The sequence below is a fragment of the Takifugu flavidus genome, chromosome 1, assembly GCF_003711565.1.
Source record: "Takifugu flavidus isolate HTHZ2018 chromosome 1, ASM371156v2, whole genome shotgun sequence".
Taxonomy (NCBI): domain Eukaryota; kingdom Metazoa; phylum Chordata; class Actinopteri; order Tetraodontiformes; family Tetraodontidae; genus Takifugu; species Takifugu flavidus.
In genome coordinates, this window is record NC_079520.1 from 16,386,348 (window position 1) to 16,406,614 (window position 20,267).

At 44.1% G+C, this 20,267-nt stretch overlaps 1 protein-coding gene across 1 annotated transcript; it reads left to right on the forward strand.

Annotated features, from left to right (window-relative positions):
* Window positions 1-229: 229 nt before the first annotated feature.
* LOC130531393 (double C2-like domain-containing protein alpha) lies at window positions 230-17,754 on the forward strand. The gene is given in 12 exon segments (XM_057043399.1): window positions 230-481; window positions 4,733-4,970; window positions 4,973-5,099; window positions 5,755-5,834; window positions 6,245-6,319; window positions 6,539-6,648; window positions 8,977-9,103; window positions 9,809-9,868; window positions 12,872-13,074; window positions 14,883-14,964; window positions 15,297-15,393; window positions 16,356-17,754. Coding segments are annotated over 11 exon segments (1,332 nt in total). The 5' UTR covers window positions 230-481; window positions 4,733-4,736; the 3' UTR covers window positions 16,493-17,754.
* The last annotated feature ends 2,513 nt before the right edge of the window (window positions 17,755-20,267 follow it).

Sequence of the window (20,267 nt, forward strand, 5' to 3'; positions counted from 1 at the left end):
ATGGGGTGAAAAAAATGTGTGTGTGTGTGTGTGTGTGTGTGTGTGTGTGTGTGTGTGTGTGTGTGTGTGTGTGTGTGTGTGTATGACGTGAAAGCAGTCACATGCCAAGCAGAATGTCAAGAAATAACGGGACTCCCTCACCCGTTTCTCATCCTCTCCTTTATTACCCTCCTCCTCCCCCTCCTCCTCCTCCTACCCTGTCTCCTCTGGTCTTCTGCTCATTCCTGTATATTCCCCTGCTCCTTATTTGTTTTTATGTGAAGTTTAACAGTCTAGATTTAATTTTTAATGATATGCGTAAAGCGTTTCTCCCTCCCTCTTTCCCTCTCCCTCTCTCTCCCTCTCTCTCTTGCTCTGTCTCTCTCCATCTCTCTTTAGTTTCCCCTCCTCTTTCCACCACCTGTTAGTTCGTCTCCCTCTCCTCTCTGTGCTGGAATCCCCGTCTTTTTTCCAGGAGTTTTATACTGGCACTATCAGTTGGGTAAGTCCATATTTCTCTTATTCTTTCTTCATATCTGGAGTGTTTTTCTTGGTCTGTCTATATTTCTTGCTCAGTCTCTGGGTCAGTGCCATGTTGTTTTATTTTCTTGTTTTATTCCCACCTCCTCGTTGTTCCCAGTCTGTCTGCTCTATCTGGCTGCTCTTGTAAAACTAATTCAGTGGGAAGCAGAGCGAGAGACGACACCGTTTATCCTGCATCATTCAGGCGGAGGCAACAGTCATCTCTTCCTGTGTCTTGGCACTTTCCCTTCGTGGCTCCTGTTGAACACACACATTTCAAGTTTACTCATCTTTCACTGGCTGAAAATAACTTGTAATTGACAAGTGCTCACTGTCACCAGTTATGAAGCACCCGTGGTGTGTTGAGCCCTAATGAGTAGCTCGAGTGGGGGATGCAGCACTATACCATCCGCCTGTCAGCCAGAGGCTTTTTATGTAATGGTGAACAGAGCACGCCACGGGAGCGCTTTGTATGTAGAAGAAAAGCCAGGCGATAAGGTGCCAGATACTATGTATCTCCAGGCAGAGTTGTGGTGCCCTAGACGGGCTGACTGAATGGCACAGATGAAGCAGAAGACAGGTGGATTATTAAAGTGGAAGATGGGCCGGGCAGGTAAAGGAGGGAGGTTAAGGAAGAGTGCCTCCATGCTGGGATGTGACTCTAATTTAAAGTGAAGGAGCTGAAAGGGGGGGTTGCATAGAGATGTTTCTGACTGCTGGGGTCTGACAGTTTTAGCTCTCTCTCTCTCTCTCTCTGCAAGCTGGAAACATTTAACCTTACAATGTAGTGCATACGTTTAACCTTACCATGTAGTGTGTAATATGGATGTGGTTGCATAAGGAGAAACCAGAGGGCTCTGATGTAGCTGCCGAGGACAACTATCATCTCACAGGAATTATGCAAAGTTGCTCCACACCAGGCTCCAGTGCCACATAGATTCAGCACCAAGAAGCGCAGTACAAAGTCTGTTATTTTGTAGAGTGCCACCCTTCTCAGCAACCAGAATGATAAAAAGGAAAGATGAGAGAGATTCCAGCTGGCAGCATGAGAGCGATCAATCATGATTCTTGCCTACAAGCTGTGAGCCACCAGGTCTTCCTGCTGCACGCTGGCCGCTGCCCCTGCTGCTGCTGCTGCTGCTGCTGCTGCTGGAGACAGTGCTGCTGATGCTGCCACTGCTCCAGCTCATGGCCAGGACTGGGAGGCCACTGACTGTACACATCAAATCAACACACAACGCTCTGTCATCAGCCCACAACTGCACGCGGGTGCAGGATGGAGGGCCTCGATTGTTTAATAAAGACAGCACAGACTGGTTTATTGATCTGGGTGTGCGTTTCTGATACAGGAACCATCAGTCATCAAGGTTCAGTGATCGTCTAATAATAATTTCAAGCCAGATAATCACGTTAATGATGAGTTTTACTAAGATGTTTTCAATTTGTCCTTAATGTCTTACAATCCAATTAATGTTCATCTTCCTCTATTTCCCTGCCACACTGGAGAGATTTAGGACGTAGGAACTGTGTCATCTGTCGACAACCGTGCAGCCCATCAAAAATCAATGTTAATTGTGAAGGAGTGTGGGTTCGTTCTGCACTCTGGGATTGGGCGTGGACACGCGCCGACCAGTTGCACAGGGTTTCACGGCTCATTCATTTGGATATAATGGTAGTTTAATGGCACCAAAATGGCTGCTGGTAATATTTAAAAGCAAGATGTCTGATGCATTCCATTCCGATGCGAGCAGCCAGCCAGAGTCAAAGGAGGCAGGGGGCGTCCGTGCGCGGAACAGTGCCACGTGCGTCTAAAAGTTTCTCTCATCTCCAGCCAAGAGAAAACTCAGAAGGAGATGGATGTGAATGATGGATGACCCACGCCTCCTCCACCTAATGCTCCTGAAGGTCAACAGTATGTGGCAACAGGGCTGTGATAATCACTCGCTTTTAAGCTTAATGAAAATAGTTCATTAGGATCAAGAACCTGCTAGTTTACCAAGAAAACAGCACACCAGGAGCATTTATGCTGCAGGTTCTTTCTTCAGGAATGTAGTAGTATTAATAATAATGATGATGATAATAATAATAATAACAACATTTTTTATAAACACATTTGCTCTGTCAGGCCGATTATAAATGTAACTGTTATTGCTCAACTTTAAAGTAACCAACTAGATTTTGCGGTTGAGTATCTCAATAAGAGAAATTTCAGACAAGTGACTAGTTTCTATTGTGCAGGTCCCACCTACACCCTGCACAGACAAGCATCCTGACCAAAGTGGCCTCTCATTAAATTGCTTTGATTTATTGTTTAATTTAGAGAACTATTTTTTTTAATCTTCATGCCTTGGCTGGGAAATCAGCAGCCTTCAATATTTTACTGAATAATAGATATATGCTCACTGCTAATCTGGAGCACTTTTTAACAAGAGCTCTGAACTCATTTCAGGGAACTAATGAATTTTATCCTCCACAATAGTGTTGTAAAAAATAATAATTAAGATGGTGTTAACCCTACAAAGGAGGTGAGGGACATGTTCAGATCCTACTTTATAATTCCTAGTGGGGTTTAAAAGAGGTGCAGTTTAAAACGAATCTCACACCTCAAGCAAGAATCTGTCCAACAGCTGAAGACAGAGAGCAGAGGTGTAAATATATTTGTAATCCAACTGAGGTCACAGTGTAGATATAATTTTCACAATAAAAGAAACATAATGCTCCTCTTTATGGTAAACACCATGACTGAAATTCTTTTTTTAGTCCATTTGGTTAAAAATAGATAGTTGAGTAATTTGTTGGTCAGAACTTTTTTATTTTTGTGAGGTGGGTAAGAGTTGTATTCATGTTTTGAACAGGCCATAACTGCTGCCTACCAAGCTATAATTCTGTGAAGGCAAAAAGGCCTGAAATGACACTTTCATCAGCATAGAAACCAACGACTGAGAAAAATGAGACCACGTCTGTACCGGTACATGACCCCGGTGAACTCAATATTGCTATCATTGCAAAATAGGTGTTGGAAACAGAGTCAAATTGGTACCTGATTGATGAGGGCTAATGCTGAGTCACATTAATGATGGTTATACATTGTTCACCGGGTACGAGTTTATTAAGACCAATTCATTAAAAGAACTTGTAGCTCAGAAGAAACAGAAGCTATCATGCAGACAATGTCAAAACAGCACTAATATCTAATTAAACTTGTTTTTCTTTAATATCTGAATAGAGACGTTCCCCAGAATCATTAGATCAGAGGAAAAATTTGACACATGCTAACTGTCAGAAGTGCTTTTCAAATACAATTAAACAGTGAAAAAAAATTAAAACATTAACAGCAAATCTTATATGCATGCTGAAATCCACAGAATTGTGTACTCGATACTCTGCTTTCTCCAGCATTGTAAGGTTTGTCTTATAGTCACTGAAGTTGTTCATTCATCTATTTTATAGTGCAGACTTTGCCTTTATATTTATATGTAATTTAGCAACTGTTCCACTCACAGTGCAAATATCCACTTCCCTTGTTTCAATCGATTAATGTGGCAGAAGCAGACAGAACTCTGGCATCGAGGACAGAACACCTCCTGGGGCCTGCTGTCTTTACAAAACAAAAAAATTGGGATATATTTGTAATCCAGCCCCCTCTTCTCTTTATTTTAGGAAAAGAAAAGACACATAGGCCCTGTGGTTAACACTACCCAACCACATCTTTAAGCGAGGTTGCTGGAGTGTTCTCCAGTCTGAAGTCTTCCCATTAATTATTTGACTGTCTGTGGAGGAGTGCTGAGAAGAGCAGATAATACACTCTCCCCTGTCGCTCACACACTGCATCTGGAGTTTCAGGGAGACCATTATCTTTTATTCTTGTTTGTTGGTCCGATGCGCTTGATTTTATTCAGATGTTCTCCATTCATATGGAAATTTGAACACATCCTCTGCTGTCTTTTTATTTTGCTGAAGCACAGTTAGGACGCAGCCTGACTGAAAGCTTCGCTGCAGCACAGAGAAACTGGCGGCCACTTGAAGGTAGAAGGAGAAGCGAACTGATCTGATTTATCTCTGATCCTCCCCCTGAGCTCACCTCATTTGGTTTTCTATAGCAGAAGTGAAGCTGAGAAACAGCACAGCTCATATTTCTGGATCAGTGTTTTTGTCTGCGAGCTCATTCCCACTTTCAGGCTTGTGTGCAAGTGACCTGATTTAACTTTCAACCTCCCCTCTGGTCCTCCAGCCTCATGACTGTGCGAAAAGGGAAGAGCTTAGCCATCACCATCCAGGAGCACATGGCCATCGACGTGTGTCCAGGCCCCATTCGTCCCATCCGCCAAATCTCTGCCTACTTTCCTCGCCTGTCTCCCACTTCCTCTTTCTCTGAGCCCCTTTCGCCAAATCAAGTGGCAGCTCCCACCGCGCTAAGCCCCGGTAGCGTGGGTCACAGCGGAGGGGCCATTGGTGGGGGAGGAAGCGAGGAGGTGGAGGGAGCAGCGGTCTGCTGTCGCCGCTGTTACCGGGGGTGGGGGGAGGAGGGGGCTCACTGTCAGCCATGAGCAGCATGGACACCTCCATCGAGATTGACAGCTGTGACAGTGATGATAACAGTAAGTAATATTGTGGTTCCACCAAAACAGCTTAAACCTCAGGATTAGCTGAAGACGGTGCAGATGTGAACGTGCTGAAGTAAAGTCAAAGAGATTTAATTCAGGCTAAATTGAGACGTTCCAGTCTCGCACCACAAATATACAATTTATACTTGTCAGCCTAAAAAAAAGGTTGTTAATCCACTAAAAATATCATCATGATGCATCTCTGAACACTAATGGGCTATTTGGCATTAATGTGTTGGTTTAGTATTTATTGAAATACATCATTTTAGCTCAGACCATTTCTGTTCCGATCTATTCAAAAATACAATTAGAAATTGCCTGGAAACTGATTCTGGCACCTTTATTCAGAGACAGAGTCATGTCACATGATTATTATGTTCAGCTAATTAGCAGGTTGTTGTCATGTATATTTAGCAGACAGATGTGAGGGTGTCATCAGTTACTGCACTGTAATGTGAGTGAAAATATATTTGAAAGATTAAACTCTGTTCAGGGTTGGCAGACTTATTTTCTGCCCTTTTACAGCTTTTCTTTTTAAGATTTACACTATAAAAATGCATGCAAGATAAAGGACAGTTTGGAGTGTGTGGGGGGTGAGAATTCACAAGTTTATATGTGGAAAGTAAGGTTGCGCTAATTGTTATTACAGCCTCTTTGGGGACGTTGGAGTTTGATCTCTTGTACGAGAGAGGGACCAGCTCGCTCCACTGCACAGTCCTGAAAGCCAAGGTAACCCCGCAGCAGCCTAAAGATGAGAGTTTTGTTTGTTCTAAGTGTCTGTTGCTCTCCTCCTTCTGTCCTCCTCCTCCTCTGCTCACCAGCAGGAGGGTTCCCCCCTTTGACCCGTGTTCTGCTCAAGGTTTCTTCCTGTGAAAAGGCAGTTTTTCCTGCCACTCTTGCTCGCTTGGGGCTCAGGCTGCGGACAACCTTCATTGTAACAGATGCTGTATAAATGAGGTGGAATTCCACTGAATAGTTTTGCAGGGCAAGTTGTAGACCTGATGGATCGATACTGTAGGTTTGTCTCTGTTGCCATAGTGATAGCATGATGTTAGAATGCTGATGGTAAAATGAACAGCGGTTCTCCTGTAATCCATCTTTTGTCTCATGTCCTTTCTTCCATCTCGTGTCTCTGTCAGGGTTTGAAGCCCATGGATTTCAATGGATTAGCCGACCCTTACGTCAAACTGCACCTGCTGCCAGGAGCCTGCAAGGTTGTTATTATTGATGCTCAAGGCTTCGTGCCTCTCTTTTCTATTAGACCTTTGTTGTAGGTGTTCAATGTTCAATTTACAATCATTCTGATGAAATTTCTGATCTACGGAGCAGTACATTTTCACTGAATTCAACCTAATCTTAATCTTAACCTCCTGGCAAGTGAGCTGGCTTTTCTGATGCAACAGCTCTGTTCTTCTCTCCTCTTGATTTCACAGGCTAATAAATTAAAAACCAAGACAGTACGCAACACCCTGAACCCTGTGTGGAATGAGACGCTCACGTACTGTGGCATCACAGAGGAAGACATGTATCGCAAAACGCTCCGGTAAATGTCAGTTTAAATTGTTTCTGCCACCTCTGCCTCACTGCTCTGTCTCCCCCAGCTGACTCTTGTTTCCAAAAGGGTTTCTTATCATCCCTTTTAATCTCGGGGTGTTCTTCACTATTTAGGTACATGGAGGCTTCCTTTGTTCCCTCCCCTTAGATGCCAGCTTCTTTCCTGACAGCGCATCCGTCCTGTCCCCTATCATCAAAAAACATCTCCCCTTGCTACAGTTGAACCTTCCCTTTCTCTTTGTCTTTCTTTCTCTCTTACCCCTGGTCAACTTACACTGACAGATTGAGGTCAGTCTAAACACTGGGGGGGCTTTTAATTTCATTGACCCCCTCCAGAGGTGCAAAAGTCTCTCTGGATGTGAGTAGAACTTTGCCACAACGCGGCGTTAGAGTGGGATTTAAATAGGAATAACAGGCGCCGTCTCAGGGGACATGAGAGAATCTGTGCTCACGATCGGCACCGTAGGCTGAGAAATCAGCAGCAGCAGAAACAGGCAACAGTGTTGATTCAAACTCATCAAGCATCAAGAGAGAATTTGCATGTCTTTTTCAACAAGTTTCAAAATAAGCTGAGGATGCGCATGTGCTCCTCTCACTTATTGTGGTTGGCATTTCCAAGCACAGATGGTGGAATTCTCGACAGTTTCCAGTGGGTGTAGAAAAACGAACCTCGTGTTTCTGCTGCGTGAGTAGCAGCTGTCCAAATTGTGCTGTCTGTCCCTCTGCCCAGCTGTCTGTCGCATAAAACTGATGTTCGATTTGGACGTACGTGTATAAAATAGCAATGCAGATGGACAATGGCACAGCTTATTTTCAGAATTCTCATTTGAATACAGCAGAAAATCTTGCAGCTCGGCTCTTGTGGTTGAACCTGCAGGAAAGGATGTCGTCTGCTTAAAGGAGGCGGGGCTTGTGACATTATTGCCGCCAAATCCCCAGGGGGCGCCCAAAATGCTCTGCACAGTTTTGTATAATGTTCTTTGTTGACTTTTGATTTTATTTGACTAATAACAGTCAAACTACTGCGGGACTCTTCAACATTTTGAAGCCTGGAGAAGGAATCAGGCACTAAAAACCATGTCAGGAAAAAGAAATGTCATTAACTCTTAATTTCATGGATGTTTCGTCCCTTTGTCAAGTCTGTGGTGGCATTTATGTTGGTGAGAGGATGCACAGTTGGATTCGTCTTAATTTACATCTGACATTATAAAACACTGTAAAAATGCTGCAGCGCAGCGTCAGTAAATGCGTACATCAAATACCATATCTAACGGCTGGCATGTATCATTCTCACGTTCTCATTACTGGGCGCTTCACACTTGACTTTTTGACCTATTGTGTGCTCGCTCACCGCTCTGCCCTCGAGCTGCTCTGAACTGTCCTCTACCCACCCATGCGTGACACCATCTTCCTCGCCACAGCTGGGAAGGAGTGATTTTCATGTATCTTAAATTTTCATTGCTCTTCTCTGAAGCGCCTTCTGTTCCATTGTTTTATAGCCTTTTCTTCTACCTCGACACATAATTTCTTTTCCTTCTTCTATTGGATTCAGAAGGCTTCCTTTTCTTTAATAAAAGAGCAGTGGCAATATTACCTCTGGGAGAATCTCCCCGGGCAGCTGCAACCTTCTACATGTCTGCAGTGCTGCAGTTTATTACCACCAACTAGAGGCAGAAGGCAACACTAGAATTCAGTTAGGAGTTAAACAGGCTGGCGACATGTTTACATGTTCGGGCCTCTAACAGATGGGATTCTTTGTTTGCCTTTTTCACATTTCTGTAGGGCAGAGAAAGGGAAGTTTGCAGTGCAATGTTTTTCTTTAACGTACACCTTTAGATGTGCACAGATAGATGAGTCCTCGCACGGCGATTTAGCTTCATTTCATCTCTCACGCGTCCTTTGTGCCTCTTTTGTGCGTCTGGAATGATGGTAAAAGTTTGCCAGACTCGAGGACGTGTACTGGTGTAACCTCACATGGCGCACTCCAACACTACGAGCGTTCCTCTGGCAGCTGTGGGTTTCACTTTTACTACATTCACACCTACAGATGCAGACCTACAGTATGTGCTGACGTTTTTCATATTGTCACATATTCCCTATTTTGTTCTTTCCTGTCGGGCTTGTTTCGATGTTTACACCCTGTCCCTCTCCCCCAACTCTCCCACCTCCCCCACCCCCCAAGATGTGATCAAAACAAGTTACAGGGCATTAAATCTTCCATCTAAAATCCATCTCCGAAGCCTAAACCGGCATATTTTATTCATGCTCTCCTCTTTCTCCCTGCCACACCACGCTCTCTTCCTTCTTTCAATCCCAGGGTGTCCGTGTGCGACGAAGACAAGCTGACGCATAATGAGTTCATCGGGGAGTCGCGGGTGGCCCTGCGCCGCGTGAAGCCTGACCAGACCAAACACTTCAACATCTGTCTGGAGCATCCGCCCCCTGTAAGCCAAAGCATCATGGGTAGACAGATAAAAGGGAGCAAAAAAGACTTAAAGGGCAGAAAGAAGAGGGCGAGGGAGGAGGACAGGAAACAGCTTTGATGCCAACTAATAGGTCACTGGTTCCAGTAGATCAATGGTCTGCTCCACTCATGTCCACACATCTGCGTCTGATGTCCGAAAACTTCACCTGACCAGATGTTAATGGGATTCATATTTTTAAAATCAAGATTACATTAGGTCAATGTAATAGCAAAAATGAAAAAAGCCATATTTTCTGGTGGAGTTTATCATGCTCAATAATGCCATGAGCCACAGATGCAACTTAAACTTGTTCATATTTCTGTGCAGGAGGTGTCAGCAGGGTCTCACAGGAGAGCAGCACAGTGAGCATCAGTGGGCAGACACAGAGAGATGAGAAACAAATGGACTGAAAAATAAAATGGTGCAGTCCAGCAGGTGGTCGTGGTGTATGAGGACGCCCAGAAGGGCGCTTGAATTTAGGTGTAAAGCCTTGGGGGCGGCTGTTGGTATTAGATTGTCCCTCTAATGCCAGCGGCCACTCCGAGATCAAACGCTTAAGCTCCTCTGTCATCCTATAAAGCAGACGCGTGTCATTTTCAAACTGCTGTCACCATTGCCTCCCTGCCCTCTAAATTCTAACCTACACCTGTTCTCTATTTATCTCTTTTTCTTTATCGACTCCAGTTGCCGTCGCCGACTGCTATGAGTACGGCCCTGAGAGGGATCTCCTGTTACCTGAGAGAGGTGAATACAGCCTGTGTGCTCAGGCTTTAGTTTCTGTATCTTTGTAGCATCATCATCATCATCATCATCATCATCATCATCATCATCATTGGTTTATAACACTGTTTAGATCCAAAACAACTTACTTGAAAACAAATATTGACTGTGATGCTTGACTGATTGCTGATGAAAACACTCGAATACTTTATAGGGACTTAATATTTGAATTGTTTTTCGACCAGCTGTAAGTTAATCAGATACTGGAATGGGTCCATTCTTTTTACAGATGTCTGATGTCCCTAATTCAACCTGTACTCATCCAGGTTTGATTCGAGTTTGAGAAAGAAATTCTCATTTATTCTATTTTCACTGAAATCTGCTCAGTAATAAGGTGAAGTCATGTGATTCATGTGATCTATTACATTTTAACAGCTTTCAGATGTTTCAAATGGTAAATTGAGTTAGATTTTTGAATTATGAGACTTAATAACATCAGGGCTGGTAGAATGCATTGATCTGCTTTCTAAGGTTATTGGAATCACCCTCAAGCTGACAAGATCCAGCAAAGCTAATTAATGCAATCAATCATCCAATGAAGCTACTGCCTCATGACTGGGTCTTCAGTTTCATGGGGTTTGATGCAACTTGTGTTTATATTTATTACAGAGAAACGGGTCATTTTAAAGGTGTCTTTTTAAATTCAATGATTTCCTGACTAGCTCCAATTAAATGTTTTTTTTGGTTTTTGCTTGAACTCTGATTCCTCAGCTGACACCTTAGGCAGTTTTTCCCTAAAGACATTTGCCCCCTCTTAGACCTCCGGGGGGGGGGGGGGGGGGGTCCCTGGAGCTTTAATTAGCAATCCAGTCTCAAAGTTTTTACAATATTCTGATGCCTCTGTTAACAACACGGGTTTGATCACTGAGACAATCCTTTCATTAGGTATTCAGTCAATTAATAAAGGGGTGAAGCCAAAAGGGCAGCCCACCACCAGCTGCCTCTGTTTCTCACTGCCAACGAGGACACTGATCATTATTTATTTCTTGCTCCTAAGCTTCACAAACCCACACACAGATTTATCTCCTCCCTCATTCATCTCTCGCCATGTGTGTCTGGCTCCACGGTGATGCTTCTTTATTTCCTCCTCCCTAATGAGTTGCTCTCATCGATCTGTGAAGGTCTGAGCCGTTTCAGTGCAGCAGCTACCTGCTGCAAATAATTCTCGCTAATTGTTAAGTTTCTCAACTCGGTCACGGCAGCTGGCAAAGAGCCTGTTGGCAGCAAAGACGAATTCAAGCGGGAAAAACACACACAAGCAGAAAATTAGGAAGAATCAGGGAAAGGGAGACAAAGTGGTTCCGGTAATTAAATAAAGGAAAGGGAGGAATGCGGAGGAGCGTATTGATCAAACCCGTGTCTCCCTCACGCCTGAGGATAAGACTTAATGAGTGATGAATAGATTGGAAAGCGAGGGAAGACAGTGAGGAATACAGTGGAAGCAAAGGCACCGACTTCAAATTAAAACCACATTAGAGGCGATCAAACCCGACCGGTTCCATTTTCTGTGGTGCAATGTCAAGAAAAAGATGCACCTGCAGTGATGAAAGTCCTGAAATAGCAAACATGCGCCTTTCCCAAAAATAACATGCGTGTATTGGTGCTGCCGGGGAGGCGGGTGAGTCACGGTCCTGTGGGAACATCGTCTTCCACTTCTACACCCGCTCGTCTGTCACTTTCAATCTTCTCCGCTCATTGTCAGACACTTTGGCAACAGTTTGATGTTGTCCATGAAAAATACCCAGAAGCCCCTGGGGCCGCGGAGGCCATTGATGTGACTTCAAGGCTCTCACAGGCCGATAAGAGTCTGTCTGTGAGCTGCCTGCGATCATGTCGGAGGAAGATTTCTTCTAAATCTGCCCCGATGCATAAACAGACCGGCCAACTGATGGAGTGTGAAAAGCACGATATCAGCTGAAATAGATGGAGCAGCACAGTTGATTACTTCACAAGGTTAATAAATCACAGTTATTGATCGCTCCTCCAGCTGTGTAATGATGCAGCAAGCACTACTACTACTGCTACTATTAACACTACTGAGAGGCTTCACATGCCCCAGAAGAGGGATAGAAAAGAGACATTGGTGCCACATTCTCAACAGTTGTGATTTAGTAACTTCAAATAATGGCTAATATCTGGAAAATGTTAAGTGTTAAGAAACAAGTACTGGAAATTTAAAATAAAGACAAGTTCAATTATTAATAATAAAGACAAGCTTTCTAAAGACTGTGTTAATGCCATGTATTATTTGTGTTTGGAAAGGTTTAGTAACATCATGTTTGCAGCACAATTACACAAATACACGCTTTATCCTGCAAACATGGAGGCATCACAGAAAAAAAGATCACAATCCAAAAGCTCACTTTGGCATTAGTTCTGCGCTGGGATCACTGTCCAGTAAGAGGCTTCCTAAACTGAGTTACAAAATGATTCGCCAATGTCAGATTGTGCTGTGACGGCGATCCGTTGCAATAACTCAGTTAGCATGAAACCCGTTTAAGCTGGTTTTAGCTCTCAGTTTTGACAGTAACCGCTTAGTTTATGGTTCAAGTGGTCTTGAGAGCTGCTGTGTTTTTCTGTATGTTAGCCGTCATCCATCACTCAACAAATAGGGGCTGCTGTTTAAATGATACAGGATGTTTTTGATTTGATTTCTGCCTTGCTGCTGCGGGAGGATCTTCTCTTTATTATTTCCCCTGCACACGCCGCTGACATATTATCGCTTTATGAAATGGATATGGTGATTTTTCTGGGATTAGCAAGCTGCTTATTTACACATGAAACAGGGATGCTGCAACAGAAGCAGTTATTTTGACATGGTGGGAGAGGATAGATCAGAGTAATCCAGGGATATTATTAAAAAGAAATTCGATTACAGCGGACAGAAAAATCGACACAAATATTTTTGCCATTTTTATCAGCTGCATCGCTGTTGAAGCATCATTTCTCATCTGTTCTTTCTCTAAGTGGGAGACAGAGCAACAGAGGAGTCTGGAGGAGAGAGGCCGCCTGCTGCTCTGCCTGCAGTACCTACCCCCGGCCATTGATGGCGACCTGCAGAGCGAGGCCAAGGGGGAGAGGGCTCGTGGTGGGCTGTGTGTCGGGGTCAAACGCTGTGCCCACCTGGCTGCCATGGACGTCAACGGTTATTCAGACCCCTACGTTAAAACGTAAAGAGCTAACATTCATCTATCAAATCTGGAACAGTAACCACAATCCAGATGGGAAAATGTTGCAGCAAATTTTTTACAGGGTATATGCATATTTTAAAATGTTTTTTTTGTTAACATCAAATAGAATAGCTTAATGATTTTACTGATTTTCTGCATTTTAACAGTTTTAAGGACACATGGGAACCCCTGAACAAAACTGCTGCGCTGCCTAATCGAACAGATATTAAGCAAGTAGCGCACGACACAGACTTCCAGTTCACTACAACTGCTCCTTCAGTCCCCGTCCATCCTAACACCTGCGTCTGATCTGAACTGGCTGTTATCTTATACGAATCCCACGAATCACTGCAGTCATGAGTGATAGATCACACATCGCTGCCCTGCATACAAGTGTGGCGAGGGCTTAGAAGAGCTCTCACACTGTGAAATATATCGTTTGTTCCTCCAGATAATGGCAACACTGTGTGTGTGTGTGTGTGTGTGTGTGTGTGTGTGTGTGTGTGTGTGTGTGCGTGCGTGCGCCCGTGTGTGCACGCACATTGGCAGCCTTCAAAACAGAGCGACAGGCAGTGACATGATCTAATGTTATGGGAACAGCTTATCAGGAAGGAGGCAGTCGGTGCTGTTATTAGTGTCATCGAGATCCTCTGGAGCCCCATTACTCACTGCTGAAAGAAAAGCAATACTGTGTGTGTGTGTGTGTGTGTGTGTGTGTGTGTGTGTGGTGTGTGTGTGTGTGTGTGTGTGTGTGTGTGTGTGTGTGTGAGGAGGGCAGGAAGAGCTCTCGGTGCAGACCGACAGAATCTGGACAGATGAGCTTTAACCTTGCTCTTCAGTGGACGCTCTGTCTCACTGCTGCTTTAGTGGAATAAATAAAATACCAAACAACCTCCCGGCACACACACAGTCATGCTCACCAATCTCCTTTCTGCTTCTCCCGTCACGTCTTGAACTCCAGCTCCCCACCCCCACCCCCACCCCCTTCCCTCCTGCACAGCCACTGATCCCACCCATGCACCCCTCACATGCCTACGCTGGAACATCAAGCACCCCTTTCGAATTTTAGATGCGGACTTGTACATTTGCCCTTTGGCAGCAGTTTTATTTTCTTCTCCTCCTAATTCTCACAGATGCTTTGTTGTGTCTGAGAGCGTGTGGGAGTGCACCATCTCTCTGCTGTGTGTGGTGGGTGGAAAGCAAATGTGAATCGAGGTTTTTGCCACGCTACCTCAAGCTGTCTTAAAATACCCGGAGAATTCAAAGACACCCTGTTGTCGGAACGTTAAGCTTCATCAATCTGAGCTGTGTTGGTGAATTAGTGATCCATCCACGTAAGCGTTCATGGATACAATCTCACGGAACCAGCTGAGGGGTCGTTTGATATTTCTGGAAGTCAGTTCTGGTTGTTTCAAGCTGGATTTCGCTGCAGAAGATGAGTGTGGAGCTGCAGGCAGGCGGTTAGTTATATGAGGAAAAGATCAAGTATCACCTGAGATAAAGTCTCACGGCATCTGATATTAATTATCCACCTAATATTAAAATATTCTGTAAATATATTAAATTGTTAAAGAGGTCAAGCCAATAAAACTCTGAATTTTGACATTTGTAGTCTGGAATTAAAGTTCAACTTTCACAACATGAAAATGGCACAAATAATAATATATTTATGCAAGGCAGGATGTTTGCCTCCAGAAGCTGGAATGATGAAGAGTGAATTCCTTAAAGCGGCTACAGAGGTTCTGCATCTCTCGGCTGCAGACTTGTGCTTTAAACTGACTTTTTTTTTTTTTTTTTTTCCATATCAGGTACCTCAAGCCGGATGTTCACAAAAAATCCAAACACAAAACGGTGGTGATTAAAAAGACCCTCAACCCAGAGTTCAATGAGGTAGGTCTGTGTGTGTGTGTGTGTGTGTTGTGTGTGTGTGTGTCTGTGTGTGTGTGTGTGTGTTGTGTGTGTGTGTGTGTGTGTGTGTGTGTGTGTGCGTGTGCATGCGTGTGCGTGTGTGTGTGTGTGTGTGCAGGATTATGGCTTCATGTAAAGAAATGCGAGGTGGTCTTCAGAGACGCTGCATGAACGTCTACCACCAATTACTGTGAGCCGTTTCCTCCCAGCTTGAAAGCATTTCTGAGGTTCCAGAAAGCGTAGGCGTCATCTTCTGGCCTTTCTCTCACCCTTTCCTTCACCTCCTCTGCTTTTTTTGTTTGTTTACTCACCAGGAGTTTTTCTATGAAATCACCTTCTCAGAGTTGGCCAAAAAGACGCTGGAGGTCACGGTTTGGGACTACGACCTGGGCAAGTCCAACGACTTCATCGGTGAGTTGAGGCCACTTATAAAGAGTTTCCTGCTGGTTTTCCTCACCCTTTCCTGGCAGTCTGTGGCGCTGCCTGAGATCCTGTCTATTATGTGCAGTAAGTGCAGCTCTCAGCCTAAATTGTGGGCTTTGTTTGCCAAAGGGGTGTCAGTGACATTTTGGGCCGAAATGAGCTCTATACTTCATTTTCTCAGTGCATCAGGAGTAATTACGGTGGTTCCTGTTCTGTCTGTTATGCTGGGATTCATAAAAGTCAACATGTTTGTTCTCACATCAGCTAAAGGGCAAACTCCTCGTTTCCTACGGCTGCATTTTTATTTACAGCAAAGTGTTCTGAGGAAAACAATCTTAAAAATGCAACGAAACTGAGTTGGTTTATAATCTTCCTGAAGACAATTTTGTAAAAACTTTTTTTTATCCAGGAGAATGTAATGAAACTGTTGGAGGACGTTCTCATGCCGCTGATGAGACAAAACAAGATCCGATTTTTAAAAGAGATGTATTTGCACCCCCTGTGTATTGGTCTGCACAAAGGTGTAACCCTAACCCACATAACGTCTCTATCTTACCCCCCCCCCCCCCCCCCCCCACACACACACACACACACACCACACACACACACACACACCCACACACACTCAGAAGATTCTCAGGGTCATTTATATGCAGGTCTTGAGATTGTAAGAAAGTTCACTCCAGCCGTGGGTATAAATTAGAGATGCGCTCAGATCACGAGCTGCTGTGAAAGAAGCTGCTACCACATCATTACCAGATAGAATCTTTCTTCTTTGGTGGGGATTTTGATCCTTGTCTCATTAGAGCGTTTCCCCCAGAGAGATGCACCCTGATTCTGATAATATCTCTGGTTGTTCATGGAAATAATACTCCAAATGTGTGTGCGTGTGTGTGTGTGTGTGTTGTGTGTGTGTGTGTGTGTGGTGTGTGTGTGTGTGTGTGTGACAGGGGGGGTCTCCTTGGGGTGTCACTCACAGGGAGACCCCCTGCAGCACTGGATCGACTGTCTTAAGAACAAGGGCCAGAAGGTGGAGCGCTGGCACACACTGACCAATGAGCTGCCTGGGTCCACGCTGCAGGAATGAACTGATCTTCACTCCTCCGTCGTCCTGACAACAGAGATGAGGCCTGAAGTCAGACAGAGAGACCTTCCAACGCATGTTCTGAGGATTCCTGCATGACCACAAAGGACTTGCTTACTTTGTGTCAAAGATGAGACCATTTTACCCCCCATCCCTCTCAAATGGGTCATATTCACTGCTCGTTGTTTTAAATCCACTCCTTGCAGATCTGCTCCCAGCACAAAGCTGGTGGGAGGATTTTCATCCTCATACTCACAGGGATCTGTCTCCCTTCTCTCCATACTGGTCAGAAGTCAGCAAAAGAAACCGAGGCGGAGCAAATGAAAATGTAATAAGAGGGAAAGTTGCATTATTCTGCCGTGCTTCAGGTTTGCTCACTCTAATTACTTTGGGCCTTTTTTCATTGCTGGTGTGACTATGAGAACCATAAGCACACATACCTCTCCCTCGCAATAACATTTTGCCTAATGCTTCCGAAGACTTCCAAGTGGTCTTAATAGACTTTTTTAATCTGTTGGATTGCCTGCAGACAGCACAACCTAAAGAGATGTTTGGTTCTTCCATGATGTGTTGGTCTCTTGCATGTTCGGTGTTGAGGGAGCAAAACGAGAAGACAAATGTGAGTCAGATTCTGCCGCAGGCTGAAGCGCTCATCGCTGAGTACCGAGGTGTTTGTTCTGGATTATTAGGGGAGTTTTTTTTTAATTAGGTTTTTTATTTTATATATTTTTTTAATTAATTAATGTAATTCATTTATTTTAAGTTTAAATTTACTTATTGTTTTTCTTATCGTGTCAATTCCTCGTTGTTGACACTCTGATGAGCCTTTTTGCTGTGATGTAGACACTTTATAAGAAGGTTTGCAGGAACGGTTGTGTAATGGCGGGCGCTGCATGGTTATACAGTAAATGCAAATACATTGTTGATTATCTAACAGGTAAATATGAAAGTTATTTGTTGTCTGAAAATTTCCAATGGCTGCAGATTTCATATCTGCTTGATCTGCTCGAGGCATGCTGTAAGTACCAGTTGTGTTTACCTGTATATTATTATATATTGTGTTTCATTTGCTTTAGATGTTTGTCTTTTGAAACTGGAAACTGTGCAAAATTACTCTTTTTCTATTACTTTTCTCTTTTTTCCCCTTTATTTCTCTTTCGATTGACTGAGTAAATCTGTGAGTTTAGTTGTTCCCAAGTGGCCTCTTTAAAATCATGTTTACCTGTGGCTCAGTGGCACCCAAATAAAGCCAATACTGCCACCTAGCGCTCAGTCACTGGCTCTGCAGCTAATTTTGCATCTAGCAGGTGTGGCGCACAGGACCCTTTCAGCATCCTTTTACTCTGCTAACTTAAACATTAAAAACGAAAGACAGGGGATTTACTGGAAGTTAATGATCCTTCTAATTCAGCGCGGCGTTGAAACGGTTGCATGCGGTTTAGAACCAAGAGTTTAGTGTGAAGTCATTGTTTGCTTGCTAAGTAAATGCTCATATATTGGAGCTACGTTTACACATTGAATTCTTTTGTGCAGCCTTTTAAACAACGGTAACCTGTGTAAAAACAGTAAAGCTAATAGAACAATACCAGATGGCGCATTCGGAGCAAAGGGGACCCCAAAATGCAGAGGGGTGAATGAATAATTTATTACCTAAAACTGCGAGATGAACAATCAAGGAAACAAAAGCAAGTGAAAACACGGTGAAACTCTCGCGGGAGCCACTGATCAGGAGACGCAACCATCTGGCGAGGGAAAGCTGTCCCACTAGGTAGATCTAAATACTCAAGGTGATCCAAAGAGAGCTGCGGGCGCGCCAACACGCTGGCCAATCACCATCCACCCCCTCCTCCACAGCGCTGCAGGAAAAGAGTGAGGGAGGAGAGAAGACAAGACAGAAGGGACAAACCAAAACACAAACACCAGCCAGCACAAAGACACAACATGGAGAGTGGATCTGGAACACCCAGAGCTTCTCCAAAGCTCTGAGTGTTCCAGAGAGTGACGCTGCTGGCTGCACCTGCGGCTGGGTCTCGGAGAGGACGTCCTCCTTTGTTCCACAAAGAACCCAACAAGCAGCTCATCACTGCCACCTTAAGACAAAATAATGAAGATGCTCAAATGTGGCTGTGCAGCAAGAAGGAGCCATACGTGAGCCGGCAGATGACGTCACAGTTCATTAAGCCTCATGTAGATATTAAAAAGTAGATTTGTGACACATCTGTATAGATTCCACCAATAAGGATTTCTTTCTTACCCACTATTCTGTAAGTTTAATGACATTTGCCAGACCATTGTTTGATGAATATGCTGATTCTTCAACATTTTTAAGTTATTGTTAAAGGGGAGACAAATATGATGGACATATTTACCTATATCTAGTGCAGCAGGCATGGCTGATGTTTTTGTGACCTCTCTAAAGGTATCTCCTCGATCTCTACTATCCATTTATTAGGTATTTATGTATTGTGTAGATTCATTTATAAAAATCAAGGAAATGACCAACATCATTTTATGGGTATGTGCACCTTTTAACTAAGTTAACTGTGTTATTGTCATGTTGGACTTTATCTGCATCAATACGCACTAAAAGAGAAATAATCAAACATCATTGATGTTCAGCTCTGACACATTAAGCAGCGCTGGAAATCCATCCCAGGCCCGGAGTCATTATCATCCCTGCGCTGCATAATGAATCTATTGACCGTGGCGTTAATGGAACGCTCACGCAAACAATTCTGATCAAATAAAAACGATACTTTCTGAATTACGCCAACAATTTGACGCTCACGTGAAAACCCACCCGGGGATGAAGTCACACTCATCCCCACTGACTGTCAGGGGTGAAAAGCGAGGCAGCCAGTAAGAGAGCAGCGCTGGTATCTGCATGTGATGCTCTATCTGCACCGACGGGTTGGACGTGATGCATGCAAACGCTGCCAAGTGGACTCACCGCCTCCGTGTCTCTGCGTGTAATCCGTGACCCATTTTATGCCTGTGGATGTGACCCCGTTGCATATGCCCCCCGCCCTGCACGCTTTAAAGCTCCTGTGAATTAGCTGAGCTCGGAGGAAAAATAACTTTTGCTGTCAGAGAGTCAACACTGGCGTGAAGGAGAGTTTGCTCTTGTTGGATGTTGTGAAAGCTGTTTCTGCTGCTGCGGTCCCCCCCCCCCCCCCACACACACACACACACTCTCTACTGGGGGAAATTCTTCAGAAACTGGCTGGTTTTGTTGTGAATCCTGTTCATTTTTTATGCTTAATGTGATCTATAATAATGAAATATCACATTTCAGGTGCCTTTTATGCCTTTCATACGTCCATCTTTCCATGTTTATCCCCCACTGACAACATCTTGATTACTGCCAGAGATAATATATGCATTATAATGTGGTATATTCTAGTTGCGTAGGGTAAAAGAAAGCTACACTTGTTTCCAGGAGGCCCCATTTCCTCCACCACCTTGTCCTGGCATGAACCTTGGGACACTTTTGCATTTGTTAGCTTGATCAACTAACGTCACAGCGACAGTCCGTTAACTCTTAGCTGTGGGTACAGTCAGCATGTTAGCTTGCTGATGTAGCATTTAGCTCCGTGTGCACGCTGCCTTGCTGTAGCGTCTCCCTCTGAAAGCCTCTGTTTCTCTGCTGTAATTAGATAGAAAACATCAGCAGTGATCATTAATTTAACAAATCCAGAGAGGGAGGTTTGTTTAGTCCCTTTTCTTCCATTGCAGCGGATCAGTGTTTCCTCGACTCGGGCCTCCAGCATTTTCCCTC